General features: G+C 41.0%; 1 protein-coding gene across 3 annotated transcripts; it reads right to left on the bottom strand.

Moving 5' to 3' along the window:
* Positions 1-190: 190 nt before the first annotated feature.
* On the bottom strand, positions 191-9,279 carry fip1l1b (FIP1 like 1b (S. cerevisiae)). 3 transcript variants are annotated; one of them, XM_038713588.1, is made up of 16 exons: positions 8,997-9,278; positions 8,594-8,648; positions 8,008-8,074; positions 7,749-7,861; positions 7,268-7,332; positions 7,032-7,139; positions 6,799-6,929; positions 6,434-6,558; positions 5,441-5,494; positions 4,336-4,435; positions 3,991-4,141; positions 3,775-3,856; positions 2,555-2,610; positions 2,107-2,296; positions 1,392-1,538; positions 191-904 (listed from the first exon to the last, which is right to left on the bottom strand). In XM_038713588.1, the coding sequence occupies exons 1-16, from the start codon at positions 9,073-9,075 to the stop codon at positions 760-762; spliced, it is 1,668 nt and encodes a 555-aa protein (XP_038569516.1). In that variant the 5' UTR covers positions 9,076-9,278; the 3' UTR covers positions 191-759. The 3 variants fall into 3 exon arrangements, with proteins under 3 accessions (XP_038569516.1, XP_038569517.1, XP_038569518.1); XM_038713589.1 differs by having other exon boundaries at positions 191-901; positions 8,997-9,277; XM_038713590.1 differs by lacking the exon at positions 5,441-5,494 and having other exon boundaries at positions 8,997-9,279.
* Positions 9,280-16,909: the final 7,630 nt, after the last annotated feature.

The following is a 16,909-nucleotide window of genomic DNA, read 5'->3' as shown; positions in this document are numbered from 1 at the left end:
TTAAACACATTACTGAGTGGGGGGAGACATTAAGATTTCTGTGGTCACAACATTTCAGACTCCAAAGGTGATTTTTACAGTGCATAATTAAGTCTATACAGATACCAAAGCCTGTGAACGATTAATATGAATCAATATATGTGAAGAATTATTGGACCATTTATTCAAAAGAAAAAGTCACAGAAAGACATCTTATCAAAAGTGTTTTTTAATTGAACTTGTCAAACTGAGAGCTCTCTATAGATGTCTTCATACAGCACAAGAACAAAAAGGACATTAAACAAACAAATGACAGAAAAAGAACTAAATCTGCTGATCATCCTGATTATACAGTGAAATCTCTGAGCATGACCTAACTGTTACAGCAGTGCTCTGAGAGGAGGGTGGGGGAGCCGAGGAGAGAGGGAGGAGAGGGAGGAGAGGGTTGAAGGGCAGACTGATGCCCTGTGAGATGTCAGCTGGTGATGGTGAAAAAACAGATGAAGTAAAGGACACCTGCCCCTCCTTCCCCGCGTCCTCTGATCCGTCCATTCTCCGCATGAAGTGATGGTGAGGACGAACGACAGCGGGATGGAGGAGAATTGAGATTGATGGAGGGGCGAGTGGCATCGAACACTCTGCAATTTCCTGGTTTTGTGGGTCTGTGCTCATCTTCTCCCTCTCCTTCTTTCGCATCTTGGTGGGAGATGGAGACGGGGGGGAGGGGGGGCAGACAAGACCGGAGACAGACAAGAGAGGAAAACCAGGAGGTGGCAATCACTACTCCATAGCCTCCTGGTTCTCTTGGTCTGCGCTGATCTCCTCGCTGACCTCTTTACCCTCCTTGCTCCTTTTGCTCTTCTTGTGTTTGTGCCTCCGGTGGCTGTCGCCCTCCTCGCTGTCGTGCCTCCTCCTGCTACTGCTGCTAATGGAAGGAGAAGGACAGAAGTGTGGAAAAGGGCAAGGGAGGTGAAGAGGAGGGAGATTTGACAGGTAGGGGAAAGAGATCAGAGGGAAGAGTAAAGGGCAGACATGGGAAGGAGTGAGAGAGGGACAAAGAGAGACAAGAAGATCAATGGGTGAAAGAAAGAAAAGGGGAAGTGAAATGGAAAGGGGACCGAAAGGTTAGGAAAAAAAGAGAATGTGTTGGGTAAAAGACAGAAAAGTAGAAAGCATTTTGAATTTGCTGAGCCCTTGTCCCTCTCTGGTGCTGTTGCTAAGCTTGTCAGTCTTCCCATGCTCACAGGGCACATCTGCACTTTACAATGATAATGAAATGATGATGAAAAAAAAAAAAAAAAGGCTTTGGCTATCTCAGGTAGCATAGCACCTGGCACAAACATCTTTCTACAGCTACATGCACACTCTGTCTTGACGGGCCTTCTGTAGTTTTTGTGTGTGTGTTTATGTACCTGCGAGAGGACTTGTGGCGTCCCTCCTCTTTCTCTCGATGCCGCCTCTCTCTGTGTCTTTCCTCTTTCTCCCGGCTCGACCGGTCACGATGTCGCTCTGCATAACCACGCTCCTGGTACTCACGGTAACGGTACCGCTCCTCGTCGCTATGGAAGTTAAAAGAACAATAGCTTTCACTTTATTATGATAAATTTGTATGCTTACCATAAAAATCTGTTTCTAAATGCAGCTTTTAAAATCAGTCTGCGTCCGTAACTATGACTGCATTATTTACCTAAAAAAAAAAATACTGAAGACAAAAAAAGGGATGCACCAATCCATTTTTCTCATGATACCTTTTCTAATACCTCAACTAAAAGAACCACTCTGATATCAGTGTTCACTTTTTCCTTTAATTTAAAATCTGCTTCTCTCACAGTGTCAAACTAAATGGAATATTTATGTAAGGTAACATGAAGCCAGGGATATCTATGACACTAAAAACTGCTGCCAGTCTTGACCGAGTGAACGTAAATGGTAGCAGAAACACTGAACTTTATAATGATACTGACAACAAAATGAATTTAACGTGAATCTGATGCATCACGGCTGATACTCGATCTACTTAGTAGCATCAGCGCAGATACCGAAACGGTAAATCAGAATGGTGCATCTATAGACAAAAACTGTTCAAAAGTGTGTGTGTGTGTGTGTGTGTGTGTGTGTCCCTCTCACCTGGTGTAGCTAATAGCCGAAGGGCTGTGCTCCCTCTCTCTCTCCCGCTCATGTGTCCTCTCTCGGGGCCTCTCCCTGTCCTTGTCTCTCTTTTCATCTCGACGGGGATAGTAGTCCCAGGGTTTGGAGTTGTCCATCATGGGGGGCCAAGGAGGAGGTACACCTCCAGCCATGGGTGGAGGATATGCACCTGAAAAGGTCAAGCGGGTGGAAGACTTGGTTATTACATTGTGTTCAAATGTTTCCTGGAAATTTGACTTTGATCAAATCCAATTAGCTAAAATGATATAAATAACTATGAATGCAAATTTGCTTTGATCTTTCAAAATGCCCTTGTTTTTCCATATACACATCACAACAGATCTCTTATTAATGGACTGACAGCTAGTTCAGACATTTTTAATGTTGCTGTGGCTAGAAAAACAGATCACGTTGTAAAGCTTCCTACCTTGAGGGAATGGGTAGGAAGGGACAGATCGTCCATCATAACCTCCAGGGTGGCCACTGTGGAAACACAGGTAGAAAAGCAGCATGTTACAACGTGTGTGTGATTGTGAAGCGATTTAATCTCCTTTTTATAAACATATTCCATTGAATTAATGCAAAATGTTTACATAGACTTTTAATTTCAAATATTTTGTTGTGAAACTTTGTAATGAAGGAAAATATGAACATAAAACTTCTGTCATGTGACAAATTCATATGATTATGAATTTGGTTCTGAATGACCCCACAGTAATAAAGGAATCACTCCAGAGTAGTATAATTCTCTGTGGGTGACACAGACCTCTTATATTTTAACTGCATGTATACTTTAGACCCATACATTTTACTACATCTTAATTGTTATTCAGTTTTATTCTCTCAAATTCAAGTTAAAATATTTGACCTTGTTTACCTTAAAAATCAGCCTTTAAACTTGAAAGAAATAATGATTTAACATTTATCGTGATAATTATCGATATCGAATGGTATGAAATGTTTTTATCGTGATAACATTTTTGGCCATATAGGTGTGAATGTGAGTGTGAGTGGTTGTCTGTCTACGTGTGGCCCTGCGATGGACTGGCGACCTGTCCAGGGTGTACCCCGCCTTTCGCCCAATGTCAGTTGGGATAGGCTCCAGCCCCCCCGCGACCCTGTACACAGGATAAGCGGTTGACGATGGATGGATGGATTTTGGTACTCAGGTAAAAGAATGTGGTTCATGCAATGTGCAGCAGTAGAGTGTGTGTTTTACATTATATCACATGACACCAGGCTGCTACATAGTAACCACACACACCTCTACACACATCAGTCTGTTGCATCTCATTGATGTGTGTGCACATGGTGCCACTCTGCACCTTCCAATAACTGGATTTCCTGGGGAAGCAGACCCTTCATCTGTTGAGCTGTTGTCATGCTTCACTGTGATTGGCAAAGCAGTTTCAGAGCGACGAGACCAGCGATGTGACTGGCTGAGAGTGTATTTATTACTCACCAAACCCTCATATTTTCAGACCTTTTGCACTTGAATGCACATATACGGTATGAAACCAAAAATAGCAGGTGTGCTTGGAGACACACACACACATTTTTTGTACCCAAGACCAACCGTTTTGTGCTTGTCGTTGTGCTTGCACAATTAAAATAGAGTGTGTGTGTACGTGTGTTTACATGTGTTACCTGTCCATAGTGGGAATGATAGCAGGAGGCGGTCCACTAGGTGGAGGAGGAAAACCAGGAGGAGGGACAGTAATGGGTAACCCTGTGAGAGAGAAGAGAGAATAAACATATTGAAAACAATAACACAGAGCAAATACAGGGTAAGATAGGACTGTTGCTTAAATTCAAACACACCAACTGAGCAGCTGAGAAAGAAAAAGACGATGACGAACTTACGGGGTGGGGGAATGAGTGGGGGTGCAGCGCTGACGTTGGGTGGCGGAGGGAGGAAAGGAGGCGGGGGGATATTTGGAGGAAGTGGTCCAGGAGGGAAGAAGGGGGGTATCTTAGCTGGAGTCGGCTCAGCATCTGATTGTTCAGCGATCACCTGCACAACAGACAGACAGGAGAGGTTGGGCTGACAACGCACACTCCTGTTTCTTCTAACTGCAACTCTAGTTTAGTAAGAGCTAGTGCAAAGCTTCCACCAGAGAAAAGAAAAACAAACAACAAATCACATAGAAAAAGGGAAAATAAGTCCCGAGTGGTTTTTTTCAGTCCCTGTCTGTTGCCTCAGTGTACCTGGATATTGTTGCCATCAACATTGTGTCTGCGTCGCCCTTCAACCCTGCTGATGGTGGCCAACTGTCCTCCAATCACATCTATAGTACCGCTCGTCTTCCTGGGAAAAGAACATAAAAAATAAAGATCAAGACACTGAGCAGTATCCAAAACAGACGGCCCGTTCACATACACACCCTCTACTTCCACACGTACAATAAGAAAACAAAAGCAATGTACATAAAGTGTATATCTAAGTTACATGAAAGTCTAGGAGGGTCTAGCTCTAATGACGTTTTTAGGTCTGGTAAGTGATTTCACTTTACTGCTATTCAACTCCATTAGTGCCACAAGTAATACTGTCCCACAAGAAGTGGGGGACGCTGGGTAGGGTAGAGCAGGTCGTCCACTGATCACAGGATTTGCCATTCAATGCCCACCTCTTCCTGTCCACATGTCAGGAACCCTGCGTGGTGTGTGTGTGAGAATGAGCAGCAAAAACGTTGTAAGCACTTTGGATAAATGCATTACATGAATATAGCCACTTACCATTTAAGAACACATTTAAAAGATACCATAAAATGCCGATTTGAGAAAATATCACAATATTTTTTTTATATTACGTTTTGGCTATGACCCCTCTGGCCTGCTTCAGTGGGTTATGTTCTAACTCAACATCCTCCACCAACAAAAATGATACAAGGGCCTTTAAAGGGTTAACCATTTACAAATACGTTATGCGATGATGACCAAGTGATTAATCTAAGTATTGCAAAAAAAAGTTCTAATTAGGAGCAAGTAATTCTCAGTCATCAACGTGTCACCAAAAAAGAAAAAGAGCGGTGGATTCTGCTCACATGATCACATTCCGCTGCCTCTTCCTTTTCTTTCTAAAGTTTGAACTTATGTTAACTTTCTGCATTATGACACATGCACATCAACCATCCCAAAAGAAAGAAACACGGGCAAAAAGACAGCATCTTCGGGGCCTTGGAAGTAGCGCCGGGAGTTTTTCTATGGTCACGTTTCATGGTCAAGAAAAACGCCAGGCCCCCTGTTTTTAACATGTACACATTTCCCCATCAGGCCCATTTAACCTTGCGGGGACAAGGCCATGCCCACTTACGTATAATAGGACATGTCCTGAACAGGTGGGCCAGGCCACTGAGGGGGAGAGATCCTACAATTTTGAAACAAAGGACAGGGGTAAAGGAAATGAGAGTAGCATCGTCCCTGATACACATAAACACACATACAGCGCGTGGGATGGTGACTGGTTTTAACCACGGGGACCAAGGCGAACTTGGAGTTGACCAGGTGAGTTTTTCTGTGTCGGGGGAGTCAAAACAATGTCTGAGCATGCTGAATTTAGCTAAAACCCAAGACGTGTTTTCAGTCTGCAGTCTGTTCCTTCAGAACAAACTATGGCTGCCACACAGAGCATATATTTTTTCCCTCCCATCTGCTTAAGATCTTCTCCCTTTTCTAGCTACATAAATCAAGTTTCCATCCAAATGTGCCGCACATTTTAAACAAGTTTCAAATCAGATAAATAAAATGCAAATGAATGCATGTTTCCATCAACTACTGTTTCCTACACGAATAAAAATCAGGAGCTGGGAACATCGTGATAAACAATAGGTGGTGCTAATTCTAGAGCTGCAAAAAGCCATTGCAGAAGAAGAGGGTACAACGAGATTACATAATTAAAAGAGCTCCAGTCAAACCTCAAACTACGGCAAACGATAAAATGTGATGAAAATATGGCATATATGTTGTTTTAACGTATTAATTATGTTTTCACCTGCCGCAACATTTAGTCTCTCTAGTGGAGCAGGGGCCTCGGTGGACATCTAAGTCATATGCTTCATATACGTCATGATTTCTCTTATCGATACACAAAGTTTTCCATCTCAGCCAAGAGGAAAAGCTTTTTTGCAAGCATTTCCAGGTTGTTGCTTTTTAGCATAATGCAAATGCATAACTGAAAATGCACATAAAACAGGCGGCTTACAGTTGGCTTATCTACTTATCTGTACATATACCTTTTAAGGGACCCTGCATGTGTGTTATATTACCAGATATCTTTAATAAGTGAGGACTGAAGCAGAAGTGTTACCTGGTGACCTGGTGTGGAGTGATGGTGGACTTGTACATGCTGACAGGAGAAGTGAAGTCTGGCTTGGACGTGTGAACAGGCAAACTGGACATGTCCTTCTCATTGCCTGTCCGGCCTTGCTGAACCTAAGAAAGATCCAAAATTAGCTTATATATATAATATATAATATAGGGTGTAACGTGTTTCTTACATTTGTGTAGTTTCCAGTAAAAGCACGCAGAAGAGACATACAATACATTCAGAAAGTTGGCAAACTCCTCTGATTTCAACTAACTGGTGAGAGGGAGAGGCTTCTGAATGAAATTAATATAGAAAACACTGTTGGCAGAAAACAAACAAGGACAGAGTAAGCACTGGTCTCTCACAGTAATCTTGCTTGCGACCGAGCTGACATTAGAGACCTCCAGGCCCATGCGCAGCCTCTTCTGTTTTTCACAGTACGCCTTCCATGTGTCTTCATTGAAGCCATAGTTAAAGTAGTCTGACAGATCCGCACCTAAACACACACACACAAAACTTCTGAAATACTGTAAATGCGTAAAGGAACAGTTATACATTTTTAAAGGTGTTTTTGTTCCAGCTACACACAAACACTGACCTGGCTTCCTCCAGGGTTTTTCTTCAAAGGACTCCAATTCTGCCTCCAGCACTGGTACCCCGTTGATGTTTCCAGGAGCATCCAGATCCACTCCCTTGAGCTTGGAGGCTATTGAAGAGAAAACAACACAACATGGTAAAACACATGTACATTTTGTACAGAAACAGAAGTGCAGGTTTCTTTAAGTCAAAACAGAAAGAAACTGCAGCAAAAGAAGCAAGAACAGAAAGCGATACCTTGTCCATAAGGTCTGGAGCCGGTTGTCTTTATGTTGAGATTGACAGGTGGAGCTCCATAAGTTCTGGGAGGAGAAAAATTTTTTTTAAAAACCGTCACTGATATCACAAGGTCTACTCTTTTAATTAAAGCCACGTATAATACCGTCCGCACATAAAGAATAAGAGCTGTCAATTCTGTGGTGAATAAGTTTCTTGATCTGCTGATCGTGTAATGTATCTAATGATGCACTACAAAACTTGAGCGTCCTTGGTGTTATGGACCGAACAAGCTATCTTTGCATCATGTCAAAGCACCAACAAACTCATTCTTCAAAACTCTATTTGAATTGTAGAGAGACTTAGAGTTTAGTTTTATGAGCTGGAACAAAAAAAGCATCAGGTAAGAACAAGCAAGTTCTCTTTTTTACAACATTAAAAAATATTAATTTAGCTTATTTAAAGTAGACAACTTTAACACCACACTTGGACTAAAACCTACGTGTATTGGGGTGCTCCAGTTTTTATGTCTCCAATGGTGACGCGGACATCGTCGTCGTCATCATCACTGTCGCTGTCGCTGTCAACATCCTCACCTGCAGCTTCACCCGTGGCCTGACAGACCAGGGTAAAAAAAACAAAAAACAATGAGCATTTCCCAGACGGACTAAAAACTGGGCGCTAAGTACATCAACAAAAAAAACAGAAAGAACTAGTCGCAACACAAACTGTGACTGTGTGCATGCATGCAAGCCACCAACCTCAGAGGCCACTCCATTCCCTGTAGCGTGTGCAGCAGCTTCTTCTGCTGAAGCATCAGCAGGTGCACTGTAGATAAAATGAAGCATTAAACATGAAGTTACTTTAAATTACATACAAATGAAAGAACCAAAACATCCACATCAAAAACTGCATATAAGTGGGCTTTCAAACATCCAGTGACTATTCATTTCGTACCAATGCTCAAGTAGCATTCAAGCACTGTATGAAGTCAGGTACTGAACTACTGCAGCTTAGGTTTGACTTTCTTTGGGCTCTCTAATGTCACAACCACGATGCAAATATAACACATGATAAAAAAGGTATGGTTTGACACTAGACAGCAAGTTAAACCAAATACTTTTATCCAGTTTTTTTGTTTGTGGTTCTGTTAAAAGGTTGTTTACATCTGCAATATCCGACTGGATCAGTCAGTCAGTCCATCTTTGATATGTATACTAAGAAGAGGTTAGAATGCTTCTTTATGGTTTCTCTTACAGTCAATAAGACCTCCTCCTCTGGATGTAAACAGGCGTCTTCTGACTTTTTAAATGGTGTTTACATGGGGTGAACATAAATGTTAAATACCTGACTGCAGCATTCAGTTTGGCTTCCTCGTCCTCATCTTTGCTCTCGGACTCATCTGAAAGATGAAAAATGCAAATTGTTCTTCAATATTTAACTAGCCAAAGAGCCCGTTAACTGGCTGTTCGTGTGTGCGGTTAAATTTATTCACAACATTTAAAGGTTGAATGGTACCTTATATGTGACAGAAACATATATTATCACTTGTTCTTAAGTCTTGCGGCTGCAAAAGGCCGAGAAAAGCAATTCACAGGCGCTGCTAGCTTAGCTTCCAGGCTAACTAATCCTCTCATGTAGCATGCACTGTTGTTGCTTAGCAGCTCATCAACAGAGCAGCGCGTACACTGACTCGTGTCTCTTTCGGTCAAGGGGAGATGTGTTTGCGGACAGCAGATGTCTTTTTTACCTCCATAAAGCCATTCCTCCTCCTCGTCTCCAGCGCTCGCATCAGTGGTGGTTGTTTTGTCCGCTTCCTCCGCAGACATGTTCAGCTTAAAACACACGGAGCGCTAAACCAACAGCAGTCGCACGACGACGACGTTCAACAACGCTTCTAACTGCAGAAATACGCGTACACTGTATGCCTTCAGCTGGGAAACGCAGTTATGTACAAAAATTATGCCTTCATAGATTCATCTCCAACCTCTGTGAGTCAGTGTGAACCCGGAAGAGGTCGTTGGTGTCCCGCTAAGGTCAAAGTGTTGGAGCAGAAACCACAGCGCCCACCATCGGACAAGAAGCTGCACGCTTCATTCAGTTGGTCCTTGTTGGCTCATAAGGTGCTGACAGTGATCAATACTGTGATAACAAAATAACCCTTGTTATAAGATAATTGTTGATTGTCGTTGTATATTGTGTACTTCTTATATTGTGGGCACAACTGCCTCATAAGGCTCCTGTTCTTCTCCAAGACAACAATTCATAAAGGTATCATTATGGCTTCTTTATTTTTTCTGTCTACGGGGGCTGGCAACAAGGACGGGGCATGATGGAGGGAGCTTACTATGGCCTATGTCCCACAGGGGACAATTAGGATTTAACAAGTTGGGTCTGCTCCTGAAAGCAAAATCAGCTGCATAGGACACACCTTGGCCGTGTGGTGATGACGCTTTATCCGGAGGGGGACATGATGGGTAGCTAACCACTTTACCGTTGTCTAGACATTTCACTGAAATTCACCAATATTAACCTCATGGTGGCGCTAGAGGAAAAGTCAGGGGCTCACCAAAGTCACAAGGTTTCATCATCTGGGGATCATGAATGTCTGTGCAAAATATTATGCCAGTCCATCCAAAAGTTGCTGAGATATTTCAGCCTGGAGTAAAGTGGAGGACGGACTGACTCGCAGAAAAAACAGAGACACATGGAGAAGGGAGAGAGATAAAATGTGTTTGGTGGGAAAGAGAAAACAATCTCAAGATTTACTTCTCCGATTGTAACACATTTACAAAGTGATGAAGCAGAGTACACAGCAGACACTGACACAATTCAACAATGACAAAGAAAACAAGATTACACGAGACAAATGAAAATGGAATTAAAAACCAGGATAAATAAAATAATGCAAGTCAACTAAAAGACAGTTTTAAAATGTATAATGATTAGCTGTATTGTAAAAGAAAATAGAATAGCTTGTAAACGGGAGTTTATAAATGCCATCACAGCAATCACCTTTGAAAACAAGTCCAGATGCAGAGCTAATTCTACTTACTTGAAGGTTCCGTTTGTAATATTTAGGAGGATCTATTGACAGAAATGCATTATAATATACATAACTATGTTTTTAGTGGCGTTTAAAGATCTTTCATAATGAGCAATTATGTTTTTATTACCTTAGAATGAGACATTTCTATCTACATACACTGCGGGTCCTCTTACATGGAAGTCACCATGTTGTGGCGACATGTTTCTACAGTAGCCCAAAGGACGGCTCTACAGAGTGTTTGTCACTTTGTGGAATTCGTATGAAAAACAAGCAGAAATAGTAGTAGTAGTAGTCTGGTTTATTAGAAGTTAGAAGACAAGAGAAATTTGGATAAATAGAGGACCACTGGTATTTTGTAGCACAATAGCCGCAGAGCACTAGACATTAAGAAGTGTACAGAACAGTATACAAAGACACAAATAATAAAAACTTTGGGGTAGTCTATATTTTATAAAGATATAAAAAGAGGACCATATGTTGACAGTTTTCACAGCCTTTTTGTTGTTGGATTTAGAAATTAAATAGATATAATGTACAATCTCATGGAAAAAAGTACAAAGTTAGGTTTTTTACTGCTGAATTTACAATTGCCATTAGAATAAATGCATTTATGATAAAGTACTTATTTTGTCCGAGGAGCAAGTGAATGCACAGCAAGCCATTTGTTGAAATTTGCAACTCTCACCACTAGATGCCACTAAAACTTACACACTGAACCTTTAAGTGTGCATCTTTACAGGTCAATTGGAGTCAATTAATTTAATGCCTTATAAGTATTTCTCAACTGTACTCACTTTCTCCACCAGTTTTTTTGATAAAGCCAACACATGTTACTCATCCTGCCATCCCATGTCTTCATGTATCATATAAAACCCCACCTTTCCCAGCAGTATCAACCACAGATTTTATCATTTAAATTCTACACTATTCCCAGCATCGCTTAAAGGCAAACATGTTGACTCAAATGGTCGTCGTCTCAAAGTCACTGCTAATAATGCCTGCAACCTGAGTTTAACTGTGTGCCCTGATGGAGTGCAGTTTATCTGTGTCTGCCTTACATCTGAGAAAATAGTAACTAAGGCAAGAATATTTTACCGAATATATTACCGAATATTTCTGAGGACACACACACACACACACGCACCTACACTCAACAGACAGATACGTCTCACTTCGCCTGCACTGAAGGTATAAAGGTCAGACTCACACACAGTGAGTTGTTCTTGTTTTCTTGATGCCTGATGAACACATCACACATGACATAGACACAAATAATATTACAATTGACAAATAGAAGTTTAAATGGATGACGAGAGGCGTGACCCATCCATTCTTGATACATTCATAAAATCAAGCAGCATCTGCAGCACGCTCATCATCAGCAAGCCGACTCTCATGATTGCTGTTGTGGTTCTGTTTGCACAAGAAGTTGCCCCATTAATGCAAAGGGGATTGTTAATGCATTTATGGCCCCCGACCAGTTAAGTGGAGGCCACTTTAGCTTTGTCAGTTAACGACAAGGAAATCTGTGGATTCTCTCACTCTCTCTTTCCACCACCACTTTAGCTATTATCACTTCTTTACAGTGGTGATTATACAGAGGCGTGGACAGCATTCACAAATACTTTAATGTATCTGATGCTGAACAGAAATTAATAATAGCACATGCATGCACGTGCACGCACATACACAAACTTAACTTGTAACTCACTATTTATTCCCATCATAAATTGTTATATGTTTTATGATTCTGTTATATTTTTTAATGTCTGCAAACTTGTTAACTGTGCTGCTGCCTGTCATAGCCAGGGTGCTCTTGGAAAAGAGATTTTTAATCTCAATGTGTTTTCTTTCTGGTTAAATAAAGGTAAAATAAAATAAAATAAAGCATACACACACAGTGGTAATCTTATATTTGTCAGTACATTGATTTTTCTCCACACAGGGGTTGATATCACAATTATCTACTGTATCACATCGTGTGTGAGCTTTGAGTGCATGTTCCGTATGTTCAAGGTACACACGCGCACACACACAAACACACACATGGGGGCAGTAGAGCGAGGGGGAAGCCAATGGTCTCTCATGGAAATTGCATTTATTTCATCCAGTGTCTCCCCGGACCTCATCTCTTCTCCAGTCTCTGTTACTCCTCTCTGTCTTTTTACCCCATCCTTCTGATCTCAGTCCCTCCCTCTTTTTTCTTTCTTTTCCCTCATTTGATTACTTTTTCTGCCATCTCTCTATTAAACCATCCCACTCGCTCTCTCTCTCTGCCCTGAAATGTATTGCGTTAACACATGTTTCTGTTGTTTTGTCCACTCTTTCTATCATTGAGGATATGCTAAATGACAGAAACACAACTCTATTACATTATAACCTTTATGATGGCGGGATTGTTTTCTTCTGGACTGTTGTTTTAGACTACATTAATTTTAGCCAGGTGTAAAAACTGGCCACTGAGTGTATAAAACAACATGATCGTACAGTACAGTACAAAAATTTTATGTAATGACAATGGTGAACCACACAAGAAAAATGATACAATCAAAATCAAAAGAGGAGGCAGATTTTGAAAGAGTTCAGTACAGTTGCATGTGTTGTTGCTTTGTTTTTTCCCTCAGGCTGTGAACTGCTCTGACGTGCTTCACTTCACTTCTTTTTCCATGACTGTTCCGTCTCTTCCTCCCTACCCACCCCCTGCTCTCCATCCTCTTGCACCATGTTTGTCTTTATTTTCCCTTTCTTATTCCTTTCCCCTTCAGCCTCTGGATCCTCCCGTCTCCCTCTGTCTCTTGTTGGCTCTGTGCTCCCTCCCTCACTGCGTCCATCCCTCTCTCCTTACGGTGGATTAGGGCGGTTTTACAGCCTAGTCGATGCTAATCAGGTTTATCCAGACAGAGGGTGATCATTGGGCTATCAGTAATTACACACGCTGATATTAGCTTACTCAGTTATGTGCCCTGGCACATTTTCAATCCACGTCATCTCTTTGGATCTAACATATGGTTATCTCAACAGTGTGATGCCACACACATGCCAGCTTAACATGTCTGTGCTTTTGTTTTGCAACACAAAGATCCATCTGTTGGGAAAGTAAATGTACATTTGTTACAAGCTAAAGTCTCAGAATATGAGATAATAGTTGCAAATGGGATTATAGAAACTGTACATTTTCTACTGATGTGTAATCACAGTTAGATTTGAGATTGGAAATAATGAATTTAGCTCTGACGTTCTGCATCAGAAATTCACAGCAAACCAACAATTTATGCAACTAACATATCATTTCCATTTGTGATAATGTTTAAACACTGACACTGACAGCAAAGGATTGACATTTTGCTTTTTGGCAGAAAGTTATTTCAGAAGGCTGTGTCATATACAGTAAATATAAAACTACAACCAGCAGTCAGTTAGCTTAGTTTAGCACAAAGACTTATAACAGGGGGAAACAGCTAGCCTATCTCTGTCCAAAGGTAACAAAATGGAGATCTAAAGCTCACTAATAAACACGTTACACTTGTTAGTTTAATCTCAAAAAAATCTGACCATTTTTTCGGGAGTTCACCTGAGCAGTTACTAGGCAAGCAGAAGAGACTCTACAAACTTTATGTGCCTGGGCAAACCAATAATCAAAATTTATTTTTTGTTCTTTCAGAGAAAATGAGATGCTTTTTGGTTTTTGAACATTACAAAAATAGACAGATATGTCAGTGGTATCAATCAAGAAAGCGTAATCCATATATTTCACAAAATGTTAATCTATTCCTTTAAGGTTTCAAAAAAGGAAATTGATGTTAACTGGAATACATCACTGGATTCAATCAAAGCAAATTACATGAAAGTGAATCTAATGCTTTACCTGGTTTCTCTGAGAAAATGTTCTATATTTCCTTTATTTTTTGACCTACATCTTACTCTGATCTGTTCAATGGGTCATAATTGATATGTGAAACACTACAATTGAACCATGGATGGACACTTAACAACCACACAGAGTGGGTCAAAAAAAAGAAGAAGAAAACAACATCCAGTGCACTGACAGTATTACAGTAAAAGAGAGGAAAGACAAATGGGCACAGATATCAGGTTTATAATGTCCAGTCAGCAGACAGAGAACAGTGTTGGACTGCATCAGAAAAAAAAGGTTATGCTAAGCTTCTGGCCAATCATTGAAAGGAGAAACAATGAGGTATTTTGAGTTGAAATGTGTGTGTCCAAGTGGGTGTGTGTGTCCTATCAGTCTTGTGTGGTTTTGTGCAACCAGTCAAAGAAGGTGTTCATACGTGCATGCCTGTGGGTGTGAAGATAGCTCCATTTGTAGGTGATTGAGTTAGGATGTGTGTGTGTGTGTGTGTGTGTGTGTGTGTGTGTGGTGTGTATGCGTCACTAAAAAAGGAGAAAGGAGAGCGGGGAAGGTGAAAGAGAACGAGGGGGGGGGGGGGGGTGGCGTAGGGAGAGAGAGAGGAATGTTTTTCATTACGTAATCTAATCTAAGTGGCTATTTTTCTTGTAGAAAACCTCTGTTGCCCTCAGTGAGACCACTGTCCTCATCTGTCTAAAAGCACTAAGTGAGTCATGCTGTGGGTCTACGCACGCACACACACACACACCAAGTCATAGTGAGTCAGCCAAGATCTGTTATAGACGTTCACCTCAATGATGAATAATGTAATAGGGAAAGGCATATAAACTGCTCAAATGACACGTGAACTCAGTGGACAGTAGACTGATGGACGCGCACTCAACACAAGCACACAAACACACATATAGTGACATCTTCGTAGAGCATATGGGCAGCTGGACTAATGGGCTGGGGAACAGGTGGATAGTACTTTGACACCTTGAGATGAAGGTTTCCTTTGTGTGAAAGCAGAATATTTAACAGAACGTCTCTCGGCTGGATGGAGAAAAGTTTAATTAAAGCAAAAGTTTGACATTTTGGTAAATGGGCTGAGTCACTTTCAGGCGGAGAGTTAGATGAGAAGATTGGTACCATTCTCATCTTTGTCTTTTAAATAAGGCTTCACCCTGCAGCTATAGCCTAGCATAAAGACTGGAAATGGGGAAACCACTAGCCTGGCTCTGTCTGAAGGTAATCAACCTACCAGCACCCCTAAACCAATTAACATGTTATCTTGTTTCTTCATTACACAAACAGAAGCGTAAAAATTGCAAATTGTTCTTTCTAAAAGAGATACATGTTGATTAGGAAGCTTTAGAGGTGCTGGTGTATTTAGTTCTCTTTAGATAGATCTAGGCTAGCTGTTTCCCAGTTTCCAGCTGTAAGCTATTTAACAAACAGTCAAGCTGGTATCAATCTTCTCATCTAGCCCTCTGCCAGAAGGTGAATACCCCTGTTTCCCTAAATGCTGAACTATTCATTTAATGTTCATTTGAACAGTATGATAAATATTTGGGTTAAGCTTTGAGGCTGCATGAGCCTCCTGAGCCTTAACATCAGATGTGCAACCAGCAAACCTTTTGTGGTGCAGCAATGTAATACTCCTTTGAGGCATCACTGCTCTCAAGCACATGGTTGTATATTATTTTTTCAACTAATAAAAGAAATCATTACCAATCATATTTTTCTTGAAAATTATAGCCTGTACTGGAAAAACAAACAGACTTGAAGTTAAAAAAAATCAATAAAAGCAATGCTTCTGCTCTAGTTTGATCAGCATCATCCTGCCATCATGTGCTGATAAAGACATAAATTCCATGCAGTGAGCTTGGAAATTAATCATGTGTGTAAGAAAAAAACACAACGATGCCAGTGTCCTCTTGCATATTCCTCTAGAGCAACAGAAAACACAAACAGGCAGATCAAAAGATAGCAGTAAAAACACCACAAACCCACAGGAAACCAAACAAATGCGAACATCTATATACACACTTAAACACGCAGTGCCGGCCCAGAACATAAAACAAATTAAGTGGCTTCCTGTGGCCTCTGGGTCACTGAGGGGGCCCTGAAATTGAAAAACAAGTGTTTATGTATTTAAATGTTGTTGCAGTCATTTGGTCTATGAGGGTGCTTTTTGGGTTTATGGCAATGACAATCCCCCCAGATTGTTGATCTCTTGTAACCACTTAATTTATATCACATTGTTTAGATATAGGTAGACCTCCTTACTAAAACTGAATTACAAACCCGGCATAGCCTCAAGACCCGCAGACCCTCTCCCAAAAGCCCCAATTTGTTTTTGTGGCTTACAATTTCTTACAAATTTGACTTGTAATATGTACCATTAATGCAAAAAAAAAAAAAGTGAGCAATTAAATATTAGGACATTTTTGCCCTGGGAGCCCCCTTGCAGGTTAATCCAGCTTTGCTTCTTGCCTGATGCAGGTCAACAAAACTGTGAGTGCATGTGACCAAATAAAGAGAAAACCACATATTTTTTCAGTGAACAAATTAAGTGATTTCTATATTTTGGGGGGGGGGGGGGGGGGGGGTTACTACAAATAATCAAGATGTGAAAGGTGGGTTTGGGGGGCTGTGAAAAGAACAGCTTTCACAAAGAGAAGCAGAAAGTGAAAGGGAATATTATAAAGATGAGTTGAAATGATCACTTCCAATAGGAACAACACTGTTCACAACATATAGG

Source organism: Micropterus salmoides, unplaced genomic scaffold (genome assembly GCF_014851395.1).
Source record: "Micropterus salmoides isolate LMB-PRFRI ecotype aquatic unplaced genomic scaffold, ASM1485139v1 Ms_hic_scaffold_12, whole genome shotgun sequence".
Lineage (NCBI taxonomy): Eukaryota > Metazoa > Chordata > Actinopteri > Centrarchiformes > Centrarchidae > Micropterus > Micropterus salmoides.
This window is presented reverse-complemented; position numbering and strand designations above follow the sequence as displayed.